This window comes from Electrophorus electricus, chromosome 21 (genome assembly GCF_041902795.1).
Source record: "Electrophorus electricus isolate QZ-2024a chromosome 21, ASM4190279v1, whole genome shotgun sequence".
In the NCBI taxonomy this organism is placed as follows: domain Eukaryota; kingdom Metazoa; phylum Chordata; class Actinopteri; order Gymnotiformes; family Gymnotidae; genus Electrophorus; species Electrophorus electricus.
Genome location: NC_137517.1, coordinates 4,643,717 through 4,663,673, shown reverse-complemented (window position 1 = coordinate 4,663,673; position 19,957 = coordinate 4,643,717). Strand labels below are relative to the sequence as shown.

The following is a 19,957-nucleotide window of genomic DNA, read 5'->3' as shown; positions in this document are numbered from 1 at the left end:
TTCAAATCAATCAGAAATCAATATACTTAATCTCCCTGTCAATAAATCTATTAGCCATAAATCATGATGATACATCCAGCTATAGGATAATTCTAGCAATTATTTCAGCCCTAATCTACTATCACAGACATAAGAGGAAACGTAGTAAAAAACTGTGGTATTCGCAGCATTCAAGTCATGACAGCTCAAAGTCTATGACTACGTCAAATGTAAAATATGGCATTGGATGTGCAGTTATGTGTTATACCAGTCAGTCCAATAGCACAGTTTAAAATGTGCAGCTATGCCTTATACCAGTCAGTCCAATAACACAGTTTAAAATGTGCAGCTATGTGTTATACCAGTCAGTCCAATAGCACAGTTTAAAATGTGCAGCTATGTGTTATACCAGTCAGTCCAATAGCACAGTTTAAAATGTGCAGCTATGCCTTATACCAGTCAGTCCAATAGCACAGTTTAAAATGTGTTTTATTTTTACGTGCAGCAGTTTTGTCAGGGACAAGGGCGCGCGGATGAAAGTCTCCCTTTCTGCTATTCTATTACGAACACTCTTAATCCCTCCGGAACCACAAATAGGTGCATTGATGTCTTCAAAATGAAAAGTTGGTTTCGGAGAAGGCTCCACTCATGGCACTCGATTTAAACTGTTCTAGCGATAAATTGCCGAAAATACTCGGCTAAGTGGAGGCACTTAGTACGTTGACAGCTTTTAGCCATTATTTAGAAAGACGAGGAGCACCGATCATCTTGCAGCGCCTTTTATTTGCAGATAAAAGCACTAGCAGCGTGATCATGACACATACAACATGTAGGCCTCGGCAAAGACCACAACGGACATAACCTGGCGTTTGTGTGTGTGTGTGTGCCCACGCGCGGGCGTGCGTGCGGCAAGGTGCTTTTCTCTCCCTGCATATAATCCGTGTTAAAATGCCTGCATGTTGTAAAACTATTGTTCATTTTTAAAGCACTCTGTGGATAAATGGCAAACCCGTAGAGAATGGATAACCTAAGGTGCTCACCACAGAGTGAGCATTCATCAGCATATGTTGTATAACGTAAAATTGTAAAACGTGACTGATTTAATCTCGTTGCTTTATTTGGCGTGTCTCACAGTTCCTTTAGATTTAGCTTTATGAATAACTTTCCTAAAGCCTGAAAACTATCTTCACCTCTTCGGTTGATTGCCATGATTATTAAATCCTGATTATCGAACAAGACGATCAAAGGGCTCATTTTCTAAGGGTTTAGAACGCACATTCTAAGATGAAGTTGCAATAGCAAGAAAAGTTGAAAAATCCAAATAAGACCAAATAAAGCATAATGAATAAATAGAATGCATACGAATAAATATAATTAAATTGCGAATTGTAAAGTGCATTTATATGTGCAAAAATTTTCTGAAGCTTCAACAGGTAAACAAGGACACCAGGTGAGGTTTTTCGTTCATTATACTAAACAGTTCTTATATTCTGATTGTTTATTTATTTATTATATTTAATTAACTCAACAATCTTCGAGACTATTCAGGATTTACCCCATTTTAAAAAAATACCGGCTTTGGTGGAAAATAAAACGCAGGTAGGCGTAACAATTTCACCAACTCAGTTAAAGTCCTAGGTATTCTCTGGCGACCGAAACGCGTCCGATTTGTTTGATAGTAAACTTTCATTTAACTCAGGCTTGGCCACAGGTCCTGGCACGAGGCCTGCCCGCTGCATTTTCTTCTGTTTCATTCTCCTGTTTTGGAACCAAATCTTCACCTGTGTTTCGCTTAGCTGCAAGGAGCCCGCTATCTCCACACGTCTCGCCCGAGTCAAGTACTTGTTATAATGAAATTCTTTTTCCAGTTCTATGAGTTGTCTGGTGCTAAAGTTGGTTCGCGTGACTCCGCCGGCAGTGTGAGGTCCGTTAAAGGTGTGCTCGTGTCGGTCGCGTCCACCGTCTACTCCTCCCGACTCAGTGAAGCTCCGTCCGCAAATTAGTTGTGTCTTAGCTGTGAAGACAACGCAAGAAAAATATCAGTTTTGTCCAGACGGATGGTTAGCTTACTTAGGCCTACTGTGATAATCAGTCTTAAATTATAATTTATTACATTTTTGCCATCCGTATTTAGTTTATTTACAAAATAATTAGGGTAGGAGTTGCCTCACCCGAACATATGGCACCGAAATGTAATTTGAATTAAAACAGTTTGCGGTCTCTATAATTGAAGATCAAAACGTCACACAGCCTTATGGTGGATATCAAATATATTTCACAAATTAGCTATAGTTTTCTTTTTTGGAATTATACGAAAACAGTTATCCAGCATTTGATTTGGCAAATAATAGTTTACACTTTGCGATATATTAATGAATAATTAAAATGTTTACAATGTGTGATACAAATTCCGTTTTTTTTCTTTCTGTAACACAAATAACTGAGATTATCCAACTATTCAATATAACTTCAATTACTTGTAATCTTTTTACAGTCTTTGTTAAACTAACGCAAAAATCTTTCTTTGTTACGTTTTTGCGGAAAAGACTCGCATTCATGGAATACTGTTGGACTGATGCAGTGAATGATTCTAAACGTTATTATATACGTTATTACCTCAGTTACTTCATTTGAAAAATCTTTGTGGGGAAGTCCACTATAAATAGATTTATCTAAGTGGAATATACAGCTTCTTTACGCTGTTGAACCAGTTGCATCGCTGGTATTATTTATTTATCGGTTGTGTTAACCAAGAACAGGCTGAAAAAGAGAGAAAGAATAACAAGTAATCGTATCTCTTGTAGCATTTGCATCTGTAGCCTACATGTCAAACCCACATTCTGGCATTTCTTCATGGAGTTGTTCTACATTTTACGGGGACAGTCCTTTTGCAATTCAGAAACATACTGGAGAAGTTGTACAGGAGTGCCTGCTGGTATCTTTGAAGTCTGTCCATCACATATATTTTCCCTGTATAAGTGGTGGACATATAGCGGCTGTGAATGTCATTTTTCATGTGTGGTGAACGTGTGACCCTGCGTGAGCTGAAGAGTGGATGAGCGTATGAGCCTGCACGAGGTGAAGAGTGGATGAGCGTGTGAGCCTGCACGAGGTGAAGAGTGGATGAGTGTGTGAGCCTGCACGAGGTGAAGAGTGGATGAGCATGTGAGCCTGCACGAGGTGAAAAGTGGATGAGCATGTGAACCTGCACGAGGTGAAGAGTGGATGAGCGTGTGAGCCTGCACGAGGTGAAGAGTGGATGAGCGTGTGAGCCTGCACGAGGTGAAGAGTGGATGAGCGTGTGAGCCTGCACGAGGTGAAGAGTGGATGAGCGTGTGAGCCTGCACGAGGTGAAGAGTGGATGAGCGTGTGAGCCTGCACGAGGTGAAGAGTGGATGAGCGTGTGAGCCTGCACGAGGTGAAGAGTGGATGAGCGTGTGAGCCTGCACGAGGTGAAGTGTGGCCATTCACCCTATTCCTGAACCTAATGGGTAGATGGCCGTGGCACATGGGAGGCCAGGGCCGAACCAGGAGGCAGGGTCACCATCCATCACCACGTGTCCACAGCAGTGCAACTGGCTATGACAGCGTGAGGAAAGAGGTCATAAGATTGCTTTCTGTGTACGGATGGCAGTTATTGACTGTTATTGTTATTACTGTTGTTATTGCTGTTATTGAATTAGACAGTGAGCTGACACTTCTGTTTTTTTAGGTAAATTAAGAGCAGCTTAATAGTAGCATGGGAAGAAATCCTTGATGGGGCGGTGATGCGGGCAACCATGCTTGGAGCACATGGCTGGCATAAACAGTTGGGTTGCACCCGAACATGCCCTGTTTTCTACGCCGCGGCAGCCCAGCTGTGGGCGTGCTTTCTTTATTAGCCACACATTCCTTCACGACACATGTTCTGCAGGGTGATTATGCCCAGAGGTTTCTGCCCTGAAGCAAAACCAGCTTGCACACACCTCGCTCAGGACCCGAGTAAAGGATCTGCTTTCGCGCTAACCTCTGAACTGCCTGCTGACTTTGTGTGTGGGTGTGTAATGTACATTTTCATGTGCAAATTATTATGGTTCTGATATAGCCTGCCTATCTTGTTTTCTATTAAGATTAAAGGCTGAGTTCCCTAACAACAATGCCACACTCATATTATCAGATGGTCATAGCTGATGTGGGCTGATAAAAGTTTAAGATGGATGTGAAGAAATACTAGAGCTTGGGAAACATCTTCAGTCATTTGATGGTGATGAAACTGCACCAAGCCTGGGAAATCCCCTACGATGTGCCGGCAATCTGGTATTTACTGTCACTGCTCATTTGCATGACTGATCAAGATATGACTTAACTCACTGTTAATGGAATGGGCTCTAGCCTCAGTCACCTTTAGGAATTAAGACCCCCCCCCCCCCACACACACACAGACACCCCCACCCCCACCCACACACACCCACACACACACCCACACACACACACACCCCCACACACACCCACCCACACACACACACACACACACACACACCCACACACACACACACACACACACACACACACACACCCACACACACCCCCCCACCCACACACACACCCACACCACACACCCACACACACACGCACACACACACACACACACACACACACACACACACACTCTCCACCCATACACGCACCCATACACACACATCTCATCTCATTTGTGAAAGTCTCTGTAAGATAACTCTGTAGAGAAATGGCCTTGTCTGTAATAGCTCTTGACACTGTTTTAAGAGCTCTTCTCATATCACTAGCAAAAACAAGTCAAACTGTCTAAATATCAAGATGGATGAGGTAAAGTGGATTCGAAGTCACCTCTAATATTCAGAGACATTCTAACAAACAGTGCATTTGCAGGCAAATACAAGGTAATTAAGGAATTTCCATCTGAAAAGAAAAAATGTATATATGAACACTGATAAATGAGGTCTTGGATAATAGAATTGGCAGTAGCTAAAAGGCATAAAGGAATCAAACTAAATATTTGAGGAATGACTTGGAAGGAACCACTTGGAGAAGGCCAACCAGCCAGCCAGCCAGCCAGCCAGCCAGGGGGATGGCCAAGACCACTAACAGTGAGTGAGAGGAGAAGAAATGGGGAAAAGATCGATACAGATTGCCTCAGTCATCTGGGCTTCCAGCCCACAGTAATTCAGGTGCTGTCAGGGCATAATTGAAGAATGTCGCAGTGGGAATACATACAGAATGCTTGGAGATTCAGTTACACCTATAGCTGTTACGGGCTTTTATGCATGTTGAGAGCAGCAGATCCTCCGGCATCACCCACCAAGACAAATAACCCGCAGTCCGTCTCAAAGCTGATATTGATCGTCTATCTTGGAGTTTATTCGCATCGAGGGTGACTGCCCTTAAAGCTCATTCACTAATGAGGGGTTGTTTTGGTAATAGGTACTTAAGAACGCCGCGTTATAACGCAGTTGCCAATGGGAAGATCCTTCCTGCCATGTGATGTGCAGCTAAACTGTACCTGTGAGGCCTGCCAGACCTTTACAAGATGCTGTGTGAGGCCAATGTCTCCTAAAACAAACAGTGAACAGTGATAGCCCTGGGCGTGAGGCACGTTGGAACAGTATTGCAAACTCATACATGCTACGGTAACGTTCTGTTTCCATGGCCCATTCTAATTGGATATGTTCACAAGGACCAATCAGCCGCAAGGAGAGAAAATACCTTTTTTTTTTTTTTTTACTCTACTCATGGAATGCCTATAAAATGTTGTTCCTTACAAGGTTTCCCTATTAACCCTTATGCGAAAGATCTGTCCGTAGCTAACCCCAGTAGTTTGCTGCTGACAGGTGTGCATGATTGCTGTAAGAAGACCAGACATGAGCAACGCTGTCTAGCTCCTGCAGAGACATTTTGGAATCTCAGCGCTTTTGCAGCTCCCGTGGGACTGCTGGACAGGAGCCGCACCAGCAGCGAGCATGCACCGGAGCGTACTTAAATGAGTAGAGAGCTCCTGGCCTTGCCCCCATCTGGACCAGTGGGATTCCCTATCCCATGCTCCAGCCAGGTGGGATTCCCTATCCCGTCCTCCAGACTGGTGGGATTCCTTATCCAGTCCTCCACACCACAGCCGCCTGACACTCTCAAGGCAACGCCTCCCTACGAAGACCTTTCCTATCATGGATATGCCTGGGAATTTTCTTACATCATCAGTGTGGTCTGGGGGGCACCTCCACATGGCTGCATGCACACCATGTGTGTGCCATATTACTGATCTGAAAAGAGAGGACATCTCAAATAGAAACTTATCTCAGCCTAATGGTTATTACCGGATTTTATGATTTATAGTCCGAGCTGTGAAGGATTCCCAGGTTAACACTGCTCTCACAACAAACATAAAATGCTTTTGACATAATACGGGTCAAGCATCATTGAACGTGACATTTTATGGGAAGACGCTGTGTATTGCAAACTTACTATAGAAGACTCTTATTTTTCTACACTAAGGGCTACAGTTGTATTTCGGCAGCTGTCTATATGAAAGAACTTCCTTTTCCCTACAATATTTAACACATAAACATGATCATTAGCAGTGGTCTGCATGAAGGACTTGCATTTGTAAAGTTCATCTGGATTATGTTTGGCTCTAAATAAACAGGGAGCTAGGGGGAGCTGGACTCCCTGAAACAGGCTCTTCACAGTTCAAGAGGGATATGCTATGGAATGTGGTCATGTAAAAACAGGGCAACTCTGGCTGATGATTTTTCATAGCTTCTTTGCGAGCCCATTCAAGGGTGTAAGTAGGTAATACATCACCGTGTTTGGTAGTTTTTGTTTCTTTTTTTGATGTTAAACTTTACCATTGAAGTTTTCATCGCTCTGTTTTGCTGATGGGTAGCCTAATCTGTAAAGCAATGATGAGTTGGTTGCTTCAGACACGTGCCAAGTCTGTAGCCCTCAAGCTTGGCCTTTGGTAAACTAGCACTCATCACTTTTCTAGAGTTTGGATTGCTTAGTTGACTTTTTGGCAGAGTTGACATGGGCATTTGTTTATATGAAAATATTCTAGAAAATATAGTTTTATCTAAGTTGCCTTGATTTCTGACATTATAGAAATAGCTATTACTAAAAGTATTTAGTTTTAAAGGAATTTTTTTTTGTGTGTGTGAAGGACTGTTGGAAGCATTTTACATTATTTAAGGTTAATTATTCTAAGTCGTTTGAATCAAACAAGCATCAGATTTAATATAGCAGAGATTTTAAACTAAATTAAACGTGCGTAGAAAACTCTGATTACAATAAATATGTCTAGGCTACCTGGGAAACCATGAATTCGTATTAGGCGCGAATGCTGAAATCCTCATTAAGTTAACCTGGCAAATTCATCACCCTGCTGTGAAGGTCCGCAGCTGCCATTAAAAGTTCCAGAACTTTCCAACTTACCCGCGCGACGATGGTTTCTTTTCACCTTCATCCAGTCGAACGTTTTCCCGCATTGGACGGTGTCGCGTAATTTATTAGGGACGTCACGTTTGGGGTTGTTGTCCATAAATGCGTGATGATTTCTTGGGACATCGTTTGAAGGCAGACTTCTTAGAGTGTTTGAGGAGTTTGGGTACTCCACTCCGGGAGGACTCTGTTCACGCGTGCATACGAAGGAGGGGTCTTGGGGTCGACTAGGTCTGTAGAAGTCCTGATTTTGGGGGAAGGGGTGGCTGGTCGAGTCCGCGTTCACAGGGTCCAGAGAGCGTTTTGTGCCCGCACCGGCGTTAGTGCCGGGAAAAGTCGGAAGGCGACACTGGGGAAATTCCGCCAACAAATGCTCTTCTAATTTGAATCGGACTTCGGCATTGTCTGCTCGCTCCCGATACCTGGCCTCGGTTGCACAGTTGGCTGTTGTGAACCGTGTGGCTAATTCTCCATCACACATAAACCCTTGATAAGAATTCATGGCAACATCCTCTTGTGTAAGTTCCGTCTGGCCAAGCCTAGAACCGACAGTAACCCGATCCACAGACGGTCACGTAGACGCCACTCACCGTGCTTATGGATCCCGGCACCGACCCTGGATAGACATGCCTTGCAGAAACATTCGATCTGTGATAGATGGGGATGACGTGCCCTCTAACTCTTGGCCAATAGCCGGACATCTCCCTTATCTGAATGTGCATTTACTATTCAAAGCAAGCAAGTTTAGAGGACTCATTAAACCTGTAAATAATGTCTTTATGACTTTGGGACTTTTATATACTTTTGACCGTTTCAAAAATGATACTAAAAAGCAAATGCGTTCTTGGCCTAATGCATGAGTATGAGTGGTGTAGGCTAATGCTGTTATTTCAGTATTAAAATACAGTTAGGTAACCTATGTACATTGTACATTTTTAAGGCTGTAATACTGTATTTATGTATATAAATGTATATATAAACCAATATAATTCTCTCTCTCTCTCTCTCTCTCTCTCTCTCTCTCTCTCTCTCTCTCTCTCTGTAGGCCTAAAATAAAAAAAATAACGAATATAAAAATAGACAAATACACGCGGGTATTTCTGTTGAGCAGCTGTGAGCTAAGATGACGTCAGATGAATTCATGACAGGGATTAAAGTCTTTAGCATGGGTCAATAGCTCATGAAAAAAACAATGGCTAATTTTAATGTTTGTTTTTCTCCGCAATTTTGTTTAATATTATCTCTGTGTGTGTCTGTGTGCACTTCTCTATTTATCACAATAGGCCAAACCTAATGAATAAGCCTGTGTTCAAATTTTATTTGGACGTTTTTAATATACCAAAATATTCTATCCTTCAGTAACATGCTGTTAAATATTTCAATATTCAACTGTATCAGTCTCTAAATATCAATACTCAAGAGTACACTTTTAAACTACTGGTTTTATTTATTTATTTATTGTATTTGATTTGATTTTTAATTAATAGTTTCCCACCAGTCAGCAAACACGAAGTATATATGATAAAGTCAATTAAATTAACAGTAATGTTAAATTAATATTCCCTTTTTAAGGGAACACACTCAAATCCCTTGAGGAATTCCAGAGTTAGCAACAATACAATGCTCTCTCGACCTCTGTTTTTTAAACCTAATTTATAAGTATCCTGTGCTCTTCTACTCTCTCGTCTAGAATTTCAAATAAACACACACAAACACATACACACACACACACACACACACACACACACACACACACACACACACACACACACACACAATTGTAAATTCATGATACCTTAAAATACAAGGCCCACTTAATAACAGTTATTATGGAACCCAAAATGGCAGTTGCATTTATATTAAACTGAAAGAGAAGGACTTCGGATGACGGACTCAGTGACTTATGATGTGGGGTCTAAACAACTGTCGTTCTGAGGTCATTCGCCGGTCAAATGATAATTAGCAGCTGCCTCCAGTATCAGAAGAAAGCGTTGCATATAAAATATTTTAAACAGATTTATGAAACTGCAAGCTAGCTTTAGCCTAAAACAAAATGAAAGCTGCTTACAAAAATGTGCTAAAGACTGGTCTTTATTGCAACAGTTCTTAACGAAAATGCAACATACAAGCAAAACAGGAAACATCGTCTGTCTTTATGTAACTCTTCTCTTATAATAATGTAATTCAGTTTTAGTTAACGATATGTAACAAGGGAAAATAATATTGACATGTCTACAGAATTGGCAGAAATCGCCCAATAACATTTCCTCACCGATAGACGGCCCCAGACACGCCCGTGAATTTTAATGCAGAAAGAGAAATCCATGAAAAAGATATCTATACACGGCGGTTATTTTCACCAGAGTAAAAAATTGCGATTAGGCTGCCTTGGCGTTGTACGTACATATATGAAGTGGCCCATTTCAGGGAAAGAAATCCATGCCTTGTTTAAACTATTGAAATAACCTGAAATGAATAAGCCAGTGTTCAAATTTTATTAGAAATATTGGCTGGTATTATTACAATAGTGTTTCACAAAATAAATACCAGAAAACTAAGAGTGAATGCATGTTAATATCTGTATTTTGAAAATCTTTCTCTCTCATATACTTTCTTGCTCATACTCTCCTTCTCTCTCTCTCTCTCTCTCTCTCTCTCTCTCTCTCTCTCTCTCTCTAATTCTTCATATCGACTATTATAATGTATTTTTTTCTCATCTGATGTCAAAAACTGTATCAATACAGACACAAACCAGAGAACTCTAGAGATTGGTTTCTGTCGAGGTGGGAATCTTTCTCCATACATTAAGTCTGAAATGGGGATTCTTAATCTTCTAATTTGGTTCACTCCACATAGTCCACTAGTCTCTACAATCAGATGGCTATCAGCTTAATAACGTATGTAGCCCTTCAGCAATAAATAAATAAATAAAAATTCTCTCACTTCTCCCCTCTATTTCTCCCTCCCTCTCTCACTTTGTGACACACGCACACACACACACACAGACGCACACACACACACACACACACACACACACACACACACACACACACACACACACACATGCGCACACGAATATCCCACACACACTGAGAAGACATTATTTTATATTTTGCAGTAGCAGTGTACAATTAATCTCCAGAGACATCAATGAAATGCATTCTGTTTATTGTCAGTAAAAATAACAGCAATAATAGCAATACCAATGAAGACTGTCCATAACAGAAAAAAACTAAGACAGAATGCTTATAACAGCATCCATTTTCATTGGATAGATTGCCACCGCTTGTAACCTGTAAGTGCTCCACATAAACTGCCACACCGAGTGCAGGACCAGTCCTCCACTTATAGGCCCAATAAAGGATTTTACTATTGCTAGGGAGTGATTAAAAAACAATTGGAAATAATCAGCAATGTATAGTGGTGCTCATACAAGCCTGGAGATACTGTCGCAGCTGGTCGAGTTAATGGAATTCTACAGGCAGAGAAGCGCTGAATGACTGAGTGCAATATATGCCATCCCTCCCTACATTTGCATGGTACACTTATCCATCTTCGTGTCAGCTGTGGGGTTACCCAGGGTTCACACGCTAGCTTGTTTCTCTCCTCCCCGCTCAATAAATAAATCTCTGCGGCTCTCTGTTTACGGGCTGAATATAAATTTGTTTGCAGTCGATCGCAGGGACCTGTGTGAAGGCATTAGAAATTGTATTTCTGTAATGGCTTTCAGCAGAGTGGGGGGGGGAGGGGATGGGGGCAATACAGGGATGTGGGGGCAGAAGTGCTTGGCTGGAAGGTGAAAAAAACAGGTGTGTATTGCTGCTTTTATGACACTACCTTTTTACTTATAGTCCAGATCAGCCTAACTAAGCTCTCAGCCCAATTTGCAAGGGATTTTGACTGCATTTTAATGTTGCTCAACTCTTAAGTTTTGTAAAAAGGCAGCGGGACCTGGGGTTATTGGTTCATCTCAGTGCCATATGTTTGATTAGCATAAACTGTGAGGCTGTTGGAGAACATAGCTACCTGAGCTAGGATCAGCTCTCACTTGTAGAACCCAGCTGCGCAGAGTGTGAGGTCACAGCCAAAAAGTGGCCACAGATCAGTGCTGCTCTGACTCGTCTGCTAACTGCAGGCCCGGGAGTGCCCACTCTTCACAGCAGCAGTGGGTGGAGTGGGATGACAGAGGAGGTGGAGTGCTGGACTCGGTCCTACCAGCATATAGAAGGGTTTGCAGACGGGCACTAAACAGCTTGTATCCCCTTCAGCACACAGATCTGCCCAGACAGATGACGGGGAATAGCCCGGGCTCATGTTCCGAATGAGGTGAAACGATGTTCAGCTGTTCTGCTTTCGCGCCTGGAAGGAGACCAGGCACCACGAGGCGTGCCTCGTCCAAGCCACCTCTACTCATGCGCTGCCAGATGCCATTATCATGCTGGTAGCATAACTGGAGCGCCATGCCTCTCCACTATGGCGGTTCAAAGGCACCGGCCTGCCCCCCCTCTAAGCACACCCCCCCAACGCTGGTGGCCTATGATTATGGGTGTTTGTGCCTCTCTGGGTGCGGCGAAGGCGATGAAAGCATGGGATCAGGTTTCGCGGCATTTCGGATGCCGCACTTTTGTCGACAGAGCCGTCCCTGCTGAGCATCTCATGAGGTCCTGATCGCATCGCTGACGCACAGTCCGGATTGTGTTGCCGACTCCCACAGATGCCTCCCCCTGGACAGCGTCGACAGGGAACCAGTGTGGCTGGCGAGGCTGTGCGGCCTCGGTTTAACCCCCGCCAACCCGCCGGACCTAATTATCCACCCTCTCAGAGTATAGGGAGGGGTGGCAGGGAGGCACCGCTGACAGATGACTGTCACCACCGGCGGGAAGGTCACCGGCGGTAATGCAGTGTGGGGCCTGTTGCAGATGATTGGTTAAGACCTGGCAATCTATGCACCCATGCCCGTCCCTTCCTTCATCACGGGAGACGTGGGGGAGGGGGCGGGTTTTACGTGGCTGCCTGTGAGAGGAAGCCTAGGGAATATCAGCCCACAAAGAGAGAGAGAGAGAGAGAGAGAGAGAGAGAGAGAGAGCAGCAGAGAGTGAAAGAAGATAAGTCTCCATAGCCATCGAAGTGCCATACTGATAGCATCAACAGCACTAAATGATGGGAGTTGTCCCAAAGCTGGAGTTTTGTTTCAGCACATGCCGGTGATTTCTCCTCCCGTAGATTAAGACTGATGTCTCATACAACACAAACTGAATGATCGGAGGTTTCCCGGTCACATCAAGAGACTCAGTCATTTGTTTCAAGCAGGAGTTCTCTTTATGCACTCCAAATTGCGAATAACGTAAACTGGATATTTAAATTTTATTTTATTACTCGAGAATGATTATCTACAAAATGCTGTTGCTGTGATGCAACAGAGTGGTTTCGCACGCAGACACAACGCCGAGTCTTGCGTTCTCCTCGAGCGATCAGTGCGCGCGCTGATGCGGAGACGACTCCGGAGCGCTCGCTCTGCGGCAGAACCCTGCACCTCACGCGCCGCCACTGTTCTAAGGATACGAACGCTTGGAGTCCTCACTTCCTGCTCGAGCTCAGCGGGGCTGCAGCCCGAGCACGGTGACAGCGGGCCATCCGTCATGTCAGGCACACTCGAAGCTGCGCTTCCGGAGCGCCTTACTGCGGGACATTAGCGGGGTTAAACATGCGCTGGGAAGCGGCGCTCTTGTCGTTGTGCCGCCATATGCCTCTTGCGCGCACTCGAGAGCAAAAGTATGCTTGTGGAAAATTTCTTTTTATTATTTATTAAATTTTTTTCCTCCATCCGCTCGCGTTCGCTGTGCTTCGCTTACAGAGGTGGCCTGGCGGTAAATCGGGCGTGCGGTGCTAACGATTTTCATCGACTTTCATTTAAAATAGTTTTGTATATTCTGCCGTATTGATCACATGACGGATGATCGGCGCAATTTGACGCATGCGCAGCAACAGAGTAAATATTATTGCTGTATCAGCAGCCGTTGTAGAAATGGAGGGCTATAATAGACTAGACTCTCCTCATCTAGGCGACCGTCGTCGGTACACCTCCTAGTTCATCATCAGCAATCACCTTTAACTGCAGCGCATTTAAAAAGTCATTGATCTTTATAATGCAGTGCTTTAATATGACGGTAACAGTTGTACGTGATGCAGGAAGTCAAATTGTGGAGATTGATGAGTGCTTGCAGGTGAGTTATAACCTATCTACCTGAGTGATGCTTGCGCCGCGTTCCACACCAGCAAGCGGACAAATAAATAAAACTCATAAAGGTGACACTGGGAATTGATACTTAACAGTCGTCTAAGCAACAAGCACCAAAGCTGATCTGAGTGCTGGCGAGAGTAAGAGAGAGAGAGGGGGTGAGGATGGACAGAGAGAATGGGAAGAAAGACAGAGAAATCAAGAAATAGTAAAGCTGAGAATGTTAATGGAAAAGAATGGACTGGATTTGCCAAAGGTCGCACGCACGCACAGTAGGCACCTTGTTTATGATTATTGGAGCAGCAAGCACAATCCATGTTTGTGCAAGTTAATGAAACCCCTTGGATTACTATTGATGAACACTTTAGGAAGAATACCATGACTCTGTTCCTGTACAGTTAGTAGTGCAAGAACAAAGGGATAGATGAGACTTAATAGTAATTTAAACTGGATAGTCTTGGTCACATGGGTTGATCCCCACTTTGTGTAATTGGTACTCTTTATTATATTTCATTATAATTCATTACATTTTATCCTCCAATTTTCAAAATTGTAGTCAGCCATGAGATATCTGAGGACAAAACGTGAATTTTAATGCCCCGTGGACCATCTGTTATGCTAATTGACCGTAGAATGAATTGATTAGATTTAATTTCCAGATCCTTAACTAGATTGTGGGATTACTAACTAAATCTGGAATGTGATGTATGGATGGTGTCCTGTGGGTCGTTCGGTGCAGGAATGTGGAAGAAGCCATTTCACCAAAAAAAAACAACAAATCTCAAAACCCCACTAGCTCTTGCCTAAGTGTCTTGTACATGTTTTTTAGCAAACTAAAGTCTCTGCCCTGTAGATTAGGACATGCAGACATGCAGTTTACTCCTATGTTTACTGTTTACTGTCCAGGAGGATTTGTGCTGGCATGGTAATTGGCTTTGCTTGTATTGCATTTCAAAGCTGTAAATAAGAAATCAAAATAAAGCAAATGGTGAAGTAGTTACTCGAGATAAAAATCGAAACCGCAGCAGAGCTGACCTTTAGATTAAAAGGAAGTGACTTAGGATATGGCTGAAAAGAAACCAATAACCAATTTTCTAAAATGAATAGGTGTGTGCGTGTAATTGCTTGATATCAATAACCAGATAGGAGAGCGGTAACGATTATTCCTTCATGGAGAATTGATATTGATATAGTGTTATAATTGTGTCTGTTTATGGAGGGGCTTGGATCAGGGTCTTTGCATGTAGGTTTTGTGTGCAATATGAAGGGTTTGTGTGTTTTCTGTTTTTTCTTGCAAAACACTTTGCCTAATATACAGATATTGCGTTAGTATGTTTCCCTGCACGCGCAGAGAAAAAAATCCTTTTCCCACTGTTTTTAGAATAACATGAGTTATTATTTGCAATGAAATCATAGATCATATTAATCACAACAACAATATCTTAAGAATTCATACATTGATAGTTCTCAGTGCCATTAATAAATCTGAAAGTATGGTGTAGGCTGAGGAAATGCAATAATTTGATTTTCCCACATGCACTTGCAGAATTAAGAACGCGGCTCCGTATCATCGTGCAGGCACGCCAGAGCCCTCTGTGTGCTGCAGGGGTTTAGTGGCGTTTAGCCTCTGTAGTTTTTAAATGTCTAAAAATAGGTGTTTTATTCAGTGAGCGGCCTGGAATGGGCTCGATGGTGCTCCTCCTCTCTGATCTTTGGCCAGAGCTCATGTAATGCTTCTTAATGTGCCTATAAATCACCGCCGGTCAGCCAGCGCACACAGGAATGTAAAGAATCCAATGTGGCTTCCATCTATTTCCCCCCTTCTCTTCCTTTCTTTGAAAGTCTATCTCCACTCAAGTATTGTCCCTAGGTGCTTGTGGAGGGATTCCTCTCTGTCCACTGCCTATTTTCCGTTAATTAATTACGCCCTGAATTAAATGATGGATTCAAGAATGTAGTGGACCTGTTATGCGGCTCTCTTAGCCGAGACCTTAGCCGATGCGGTGATATGTCTGCATTAGGGCCTGACCTTCTTTGGTTCATAGCGTGGACTTCCCAGTCGCGGCTGCAGGCTCTTGGATATGGACCGGGCCTGCTGTCGCTGCACAGCTGTTTGGCAGGGAAGCTGGCTGCTTTACCCGTGCATTTTGCAAAGAACGCAGCCTTCCAGTGCCCAGTTTTCCTCGTTTCCAAGGGTATGGTCGAAGTCTGACGTGTCCCAGTGCTCCCTGGGACATGTTGTTTCTTAAATAAAGCTCTTTTGCACATCAGAATTCAATGCATAAAAGAAATATGTAAATATGTTTTGGTTTCAGTACAGCCTAGCAATCAGTGAAGTGTACACTTCTCAGTGGAGTGTGCACTCCTCAATAGAGCGTGCACTCCTTTTAGTTGCACGAAGGGGCCACGGGGAGGCCAACTCCTACTTTGCATAACGAACGCTTCTGCCTGGTGATGGATGGTAAGTCACAGATACAGCGGGGACATGTGCATCAATGCTCTAGTCTCTAGCGGGCACCAGACCAGAGACTAAAGAAATTGGCAATTTTTTTGGTAATTTCTTTTAGAAGAGTATTAAATGAGACAGTTGCGTCTGCTATCAGCACAGGGTTTTATTCAATTACTATTATTTACAACGCTTTAGGAGATAATTGGCTGCCCCATGTAGCTGAGGATTTTGGAATAATTTACATATCATATTGACCAGATTGATATAAATTACTGAGGTCAATTAGGACTAAATCAAAAATGATTTATCGGCTCGTTTAAAATGGAACTGAAGGCAAAATTCTCGAAATGGGAGATTTTTGCTATTTCTTGCTTAGTTTATAAAAATGACTCAGAATGACACCTTAATTAAACATAATTAATCAAAATGAGCTATTGCTCACACGTCACAGCACCACTTCCGCAGACGTTGTCCTGTCGAGACTTAACATCGCTGTTGAAGTCAAAATGTTTTGCGATGTGAAGATAGAGCGTTTGTTTGGGGCGGGTGGAGGGGGGGGGGTGTGTGGTACAAACAAAACCCCAACCGAACAAGTCTTATCTTGTTGTGCTCCACTTCGCTCACTGAAGAGTAGTCGGCGGAGGGGGTGGGGGGTGGGGGTGGGGGTGGGGTGGGGTGCGAGCAGCACCCCGGCAGCGATGACGCCCAGCGGGTTCGTCACTCCTGCGCCTGTACCGTTACAGAGGGAGAGGGAGACTTGTCTGGATGATTAATGTCGGGAGAGCGGGAGGAGGAGGAGGAGGAGGAGGGGGAGGTGGGGTAGGATAGGGGTGTGAGTGTGTACTTATGGGTCGTCGTACAAAATACAAAACACGCCGCCACGGCTAAATGCAAAAAAAGAAAAAAAGAAAATAGCCAAAGTCACCTTAGAGCAAACACACGAGCTCCGTTTGTGCAGGTGACATCACTGCGGAGCTGCAACAAGGATTGTTTTGGAGGATTACTCCAGGATTACAATGAGCGGAGTAACACCTCTGGTTTGTGCTACATGCATTTATTCAGTTACATGGATTGAATAAGGAACACAGAAACGCACATATATGAAAACAATGTTGTTGTTTTTTTCTATTTAAAATCGGAATTAAAACTTCCTTCCTGTCTTTTCATGTATGTGAAGACAAAGACAGCCTGAATTTGAACCTGTACTGAAGACTTGAGGCACTTGAGGTAGTTCCTGTTCAGATTCACTATTAGTCACGGAATACAGTGATGTTGAATAAACATCTTTAATAGCTGCGGTCTTACGTAATGACAACGTTCGTGTGACCTGAACGCATTAGCATGTTCCTGCCTCATTACCGTCAAGTTATTACAGCATAGGGGACACCTGCAAAATATGTGCATTCTTCCCCCAGAGTAGTGAAAAAGCCCTGGACATTGCAGCTTTGTGCCTTTGCATACACAAATAAGTATTCCAGGGTATTTAGTGGTGCCGTTATTGTTGACTGAACTTCTGCAAAGTAATCTCATGTAGGAACATTTATGTAGCAGTCTACAAGGCAAAATATTGAAATGAATCAATTCAGTTTTAAAGGTGAAACATTTTAAATGATGAAGTCCACAATTTGTTTTTAAGTGTGTAAATATGGTTTTGCCATGCCTGAGATAATGGATTATCTTTGCTCATTTTGCATTAAAGTAAAAAAAGACATACTTGCTAATGACAGAAAGATACTTGTGGGGTTTTTTTTGTTTTGTTTTTTGTTTTTTTTGTTTTTACACACGGTATTTTCTGTGCCCAGTAGATAAACTCTTAGAAGTGGGCTGACGTCCATGTGCAATAAATCTCAGTGCTCTTCACAGTCTGCTGTAGTTTATCCACAAAGGAAACCCTCCCAGCTTTGCTGCACACTGGCTGATAACATGTACTTCTCCTCTGGCGTCTCGCTCATGAAAGTGAACTTGGCTCTGAAAGGCTGCTCTAAGTCAACATTCTGCCTGTAAATCAGCAACCGAGGGCAACAAATCCCGCCCGTCCTCGGAGTGCTGGCAGCTGGAGAGTGTCGCTTGGCAGGAGTGTGGCAGGGGTGTGGCAGGAGTGTGGCAGGGGTGTGGGCAGCGAGGGAGCTATTGGAGCTGGAGGAGCGCTCGGCCATGGTCAGGCCGGTGCATTGGCTCCAGGGGGAAGCGGTCACAGGTACGCAAGTGCTGGAGGGGCCAAGAGACCACTTTCGTCCTGCTGGTGTGGGCAGAGCTCCGGGAGTGAGGCCAGGGGTGAGTCGTTAGGCCTGGGCACGGGCCGAGGGGTGGCGCCGACGTCCAGAGTGGAGCCGGTAACCGGCGGCGCTGACTTCGCCAGCAGGAGCCAGTCCCTGTAGGCAGCCTCGCTGTAACCGCTGTGAGCGCGGGTCACCACGGAGACCGGCTGCCCAAAGTACTGGAGGTTGTGCGAGGCCGCCACATCTGCCAGGCCCCCGCCCGGCACCGAGGACGCTGGCATGCCCACCATACCCGCGCCCTGACAGGTGTGCGCTGGCCACGCCGTTGCCTTGCCCTTGTGGTCCTTCTTATACTTCATGCGGCGGTTCTGGAACCAGATCTTGATCTGCCGGTCAGTGAGCTTCAACAGAGAGGCCATCTCGAGGCGCCGTGGGCGACACAGGTAGGCGCTGTAGTGGAACTCCTTCTCCAGCTCCAGGAGCTGAGAGGAGGTGAACGCGGCGCGCCCCCGCTTCCTGCCAGGGCCGCTGTCATTCTTCCTCACTCCCTCTGGAGAGCAGGCTTCGCTGCTCCTGCACGCCGATGCACCTGGGAAAACACAGAGAGACGGAGTGCTAAAAATACATCCTGTCTGAGGGCTGTCGAATTAGTATGTGTTCTTAACCCCCCATGGAAGTGTGCCTAAATCCCCTCGGACAGTCTCAGTCATCTTCTGATTTTAGGTCGCCAACTGCTCCTTAAAACTTGTTTGTGAGGAGGACACATGTTTTGCGGGGAGCACATGTTAATATATCACGCACACAAAAGTTGAATGTACGATATCTGTACCATGCTTTTAAGTAAATCAGAACACTTCCACCAATGCACCTTTCCAGTCACAAACCACTCATGAATATCCCAACAAAGAATGAATTCTCGGTGAAAGTCATTTAGTGTAAAAGGGACATAAGTTTACATTTAGTTCTGTTGGTGATTCAGCTTCATATTCTACAGATTTTGGATACAAATCGGTCAGTGTTTTCCTCACAAGATGAACCCTTCCTATGACTGGATTTTGCCATTAATCTAATCTCCAAGTTAACTTCATACTGCAACCGCCAGTATTTTCTCCCAGTATTGTCTAACGCACACCAATTTACTGATCTTAATAACATGTCTTGAGTCCTTTGGTTGACATTTGGTTCCCAAAGTGGCTCATTTTATGGTAAGACAAGTTGAGTGAACTTGGAGCAAAAGGGTCATGTGACTATCGTCCAGGATCATCTGGAGGGGCTGGCGTACATGGTCCCACATTCAGTGGAGCTCAGTTAAACACTTCTACTTTTTTTTAAGGGAGCCCAGCACTGCAGTCTGAGTCCCACAGGAATCGTGCTGTATGCTTGTGGCCCTGTCAGGAGGAGCTGGAAGAAGCCCTGGCAGGTGCTAAATGCTCAGCCCTGCTCCCATCTCAACACTCTCTTCCTTTCCTTTGTCTGAGAGCCCCTCGGCTGACGTTTCTACTATACACAGGAGAACGTGTGGCGGCGATTCAAGTTGAAATAGGCTGAAAAAACCTGAGTGTGCATACCATGCCTGTGTTTAATTCCCACTATGAGAAACAAAGGTAGTGATCTCCATAAAATATT

General features: G+C 44.0%; 2 protein-coding genes across 2 annotated transcripts in view; both read right to left on the bottom strand.

Annotated features, from left to right (window-relative positions):
• Window positions 1-1,613: 1,613 nt before the first annotated feature.
• On the bottom strand, window positions 1,614-18,268 carry hoxc1a (homeobox C1a). Its single transcript, XM_081704861.1, has 3 exons — window positions 18,042-18,268; window positions 7,420-7,964; window positions 1,614-1,993 (listed from the first exon to the last, which is right to left on the bottom strand). Exons 1-3 carry the CDS (start codon window positions 18,266-18,268, stop codon window positions 1,614-1,616), a joined length of 1,152 nt encoding a protein of 383 aa, XP_081560987.1.
• Window positions 17,151-19,957, bottom strand: part of hoxc3a (homeobox C3a) — a 65,357-nt gene continuing 62,550 nt past the window's right edge. The window contains exon 4 of the mRNA XM_081704860.1: window positions 17,151-18,920. Within this exon, the coding sequence (XP_081560986.1) occupies window positions 18,304-18,920 (617 nt within the window). The 3' untranslated portion in view covers window positions 17,151-18,303. The remainder of the gene's footprint in view (window positions 18,921-19,957) is intronic.